The 4,135-nt window shown below is 41.2% G+C and overlaps 1 protein-coding gene across 1 annotated transcript in view; it reads right to left on the bottom strand. All coding sequences in view use genetic code 11, as the record gives it.

Moving 5' to 3' along the window:
- Nucleotides 1-4,135, bottom strand: part of EGR_03020 (hypothetical protein) — a gene marked incomplete at both ends in the record, with an annotated part of 10,773 nt that overhangs the window by 342 nt on the left and 6,296 nt on the right. Inside the window, 2 exons of the mRNA XM_024492269.1 lie at nucleotides 401-479; nucleotides 1,346-1,508. Coding sequence (XP_024353195.1) covers nucleotides 401-479; nucleotides 1,346-1,508 — 242 coding nt within the window. The remainder of the gene's footprint in view (nucleotides 1-400; nucleotides 480-1,345; nucleotides 1,509-4,135) is intronic.

A 4,135-nucleotide genomic window follows, 5' to 3' on the forward strand; every position in this document is an offset into this window, starting at 1 on the left:
CGACCGATGACGTTATTGAATTGATTGTGTCACGTGAGTGACATGCTGTTATGATTCGCTGTTAAAAGCGGCCAGTTTCATTCATCTTACTTTGCAACCACTTTGCCTTTTCATAGAAGGCCTGGTTGCTAGGCGTAGACGTGGTGTGCTATGATGCGATGAAACGCACCACTTCGGTTGGCCGCAGGAAGGTCTCCTAACTCCCACATGCAGTCCACGTGGTCACATCGATTTCATGCCTCCCGCAGAGGAACCTGTGCTACTGTACTGCCACAGAAGAACGAAAGACAAGAGCTGAATTTCTTCAACAGCTCTACAAAGCATTGGCATGATTGAATAATATTTCTTGCTATTGTTCAACAGGAAGCTCGAGAGGCCCGTCAACAAAACCAGTGCGTACGTAGGCGTGACTGTGAAGTAGATATCTGTGGCTGTCTTGGGTTGGAAGAACCGCTTGCAGCGACAGCCTCGCAGGTGAACTGGAGGGTGAGAATTTCAACTAGCTGTTAATCTCGGTCGATACATTTGTTGGCAAGGCAGTGTTGTCAAAGGGAATTGAGGAAGCCAAGTATTGGGAAAGTCCTCAAACCACTACCTATCTTGATGAAATCTCCAACCTACTTTCTCACTAGACCTTCCTTTAAAGCTAGGTTATATATTTGTAATGTTAACTGAGAAACAAGAAACGGAAAGCCGCCCTGGCATAAAATATTTTCATTGTTATTTACTGAGTGCCAGTTACCAGATGCATACTGCAGCAGTTATTGGGAGGCTGGAACGGTGGATGGGTGTTCTAGGCTGGAAGCCAAAGAAACTGTCTTCTCGTAACCAACCACAATGCACTTTGCCCTCAATTCAACAAGTACCACTTGTGGGCAAATGAAGTTGAGTAGTGTCTACAGAAGCCACAATAGCGCAGGATCAACTCTCATTACTACTTCGCATTTATATGGTCCGTAATAGTGCTGTATTGTCTTGAAAGAGAGGCTTTGAAGCATCAACATGATGTGTAGGAATTTTTGAATTACAAAGTAGATAATGGATGCATCCGTTGGTGCTTTGAGTGAAAAATATTGTTCTGGTTAGTAAGATTTATGCAATGGAAGACTTGAGATGAGACCAAAGCATAAATAAGTTTGAAAAAACTATTATAGAAGGTGCATTTACCACAGTAGTAATTTTATTTCATTGAATTCCAATTAATTTAGCAACTGAGACTAAAAGTAGGTGAAATTACTGAGATATGAGAGTTTACAGCGAGAGAGAAAAATCTAGGCATTCTAGAAGTGGAAGGACATATTTCTTGAATGAATAGAAGGACACAAAAAGCACCATAGCTAATTACAGACACACAATACAAAATGAAGTGATCTCATTGTCAAGTAGGAGTGCTGAAGATGCGCTGGGAAGTGGTGATCGACTTGCCGTTGGTGGTTATCTACACCACGACCAAACTCAAGGAGTGTGGTACAGTGATGGGTCTCGATAAAGCTGATCCACCCATTAGACTGATAAAGAATCAGTTGAGCCCTCTTCCAAAAGTGCACAAGATAGGTGAGCAAGGAAACTGTCCATAAGCGCTAACTTGGATATTGTGCTAGCATTAGATTGCCTACATAATAGTTGCCTCCTTCAATGTGGCTAATGTGCTCGCAAACTAATGTACGCACTATCCGACATCACTTTTTCTGTTTGTTCAAACAGTTCATATTCGACTTCTCATCAGACCCTGTGAGTGTGTAATTAGTAGTATTAACCGAACTCCTTAATAAAATAAACAAATGTATTGAATGAGTCGGTGTGTGGGAAGTTTAGTCCATTACTGTCTAAGGCATTTCATAATTAATCAAGATTATAGGATCGAGGATGATGACAATAGGCACTTTCTTAAGCTGCTTCAGCGAAAAGGAGAGATGGGCTTGGGAGCATTTAGATATGTTCCAAGTGAAAAATATTTTGATACACACTACACGACAAACACCCCATCAGAGTACTTGCAGAAACCATAAATAATGCCTCACTTGCGATAAATTCCTCTACACTTCACTTCGTCGAAATGCACAATGATGAATGTGCCATAAAATGGAAGGAACCGGGTTGAGTAAATAGGTCTGCATCTTGAAATTGGATTACACAGACTACCTGATGGCACTTTTACTGAAAATAATTGGTAGAGGAGTAGTTGCACAGAATATACACCAAAAAAATTTAGCAGAAAGCTTCCTAAAAAGGTTATTTATAAGAGCTTTGGTAAGGTTTTTAGCATTCAAGTCTGCAAAACAAAAAGTCGTGCTCAACTGCCTCCATTAGCTTGTTCTAGTCATCCTAGAAATGCAGTTGTGTTACACGAACCTGTGGCTGCAACTTCTGGAGTAAACTGGAAACTAGTGAAAAGAACCCCCTCGTAGGGCCAAAATACTTCCATTTCTAGCACATACCTGCTTCTCCCTATGTGAGTTTGGATACGTAGGAATAGAGTTGTGTCCACCATTAATCACTCGACTGCTCGGGATAGAAACCCGAAAACAATGCAACCCATTGACGTCAATCTGATTGCAGCTTGACGCCATGATCGTATCGCTCGACTATTTTATGGGTGTATCAAAAAGCACATCTAGTTTAGAAAACCAACAAAGGGACGAGAGGACGATGAGGAAAAAGAGAAGGAGAAGGAAACGGGTATTGTAGGTAACGTTCCATTTACGTGTAGATCCACACAGATCATATAGAGAAGAATCAGTTCGTCCATTGCCCAACTCTGTCCAATATTACTAAAGTGGTCTGGGTGACAAGGAGGCGTGATGAAGGTAGATTTGGAAGGAGGGGGTGGTCGGTTTGGCTTTGGAGGCTGTCCACATGGGATGAAGCTCAGAGGATGCGGAGTGATAGACTGCTGTGATGGGATGACCGAGATAGGTAAATTTGGTATTCGGTGACAGACTTGCACGCACTGAATTGGTCAGCATTGATACATCCTGTCTGCACAAGTGTGATAGCCCATTTGGCTACCAATGTCAATTTTGGTTTTTCTTAAGAGAATTCCTATACTACTTTGTTCGAGCGTATGCTGTAAGCATGAAGTAAAGCACTTTGTTATCTTGGAGCTGTGATAAAAAATGCAGTCATCAGAAAGCAGCCTAGTCTATAGAATGCACAGAAGGAGTCTATTCCACACCAATAAGCTGTGGCAAAAGGTAAGATGAGTGTGGCGAACGATAAGCATTCTTCCCATGACAAATTCATCTCTCTATTTTCTACCTCGGTATCTTTATCTGGCCTGTTCATCGGAGCTGAACTGCTTAAGCTAGAGTGCGTTCAGTATAATTTTCCATTGTGACCTTCTTCAGGCTCAGAATTATTCGTTCCTCCGTGTAAGTTTTGCCTCCTCCGAGATGGGCTCATCCACAATCACCACTCCATATCTCACCCAATACACTGACCATTTCACTATATGTTCAATTTCTTATTTGCATCGTTGCCAAATGCATTAGCAATGCGTCAAACTTTCAAAGCCATATTTTATTCAAGATGAGGTCTTTACTTTTAACATATTCGATTTGCCTTCCTGTCAGACAAAGCTAAAAAGCGCCTTGTAATTGAGAGTTGTGGCAGTGGATATTCAGAGTCGTAGCTGGGACAATGCCAAGGCAAATTAATGTCGAATGTCACGATGGTGCTTACAATTAAACGTGACAAACAAACAAAGGAATTTGACACCACATATGGTGATATAATAAATGGCTTAAGCTCAGATGGTCAATTTCAAAGTTACCGGACCATCAAACTCAGTTTATTTAATCATTTGGCGAAAATCTGATGAATTGTATTGTACTGGCATAATGACTAGTTTTGAAGAACGAATGGGATGGTGTACTTGCTGATGGGACCGGAGACGGTCTCACAAATATTGGAATATTGAAAAAATGTCTGGTTCCGCCATAGTCCACTACCATCACCACAGCCATTAAGGCAGGTTTAATTCGACTCAGAAGTTTGCAAAATGCATCGCTGGTTGAGGCATATTTGTTTTAAAAAGCACATTGCATGCATAATTTGTGCTTGCCATCGAATATTGTCAAGAATTATTTCCTAAAACACTTCATTCCCTGCAGTTTGTATTCATATACCCATTTCC

Source organism: Echinococcus granulosus, assembly GCF_000524195.1.
Source record: "Echinococcus granulosus chromosome Unknown EG_S00015, whole genome shotgun sequence".
NCBI classification, from domain to species: domain Eukaryota; kingdom Metazoa; phylum Platyhelminthes; class Cestoda; order Cyclophyllidea; family Taeniidae; genus Echinococcus; species Echinococcus granulosus.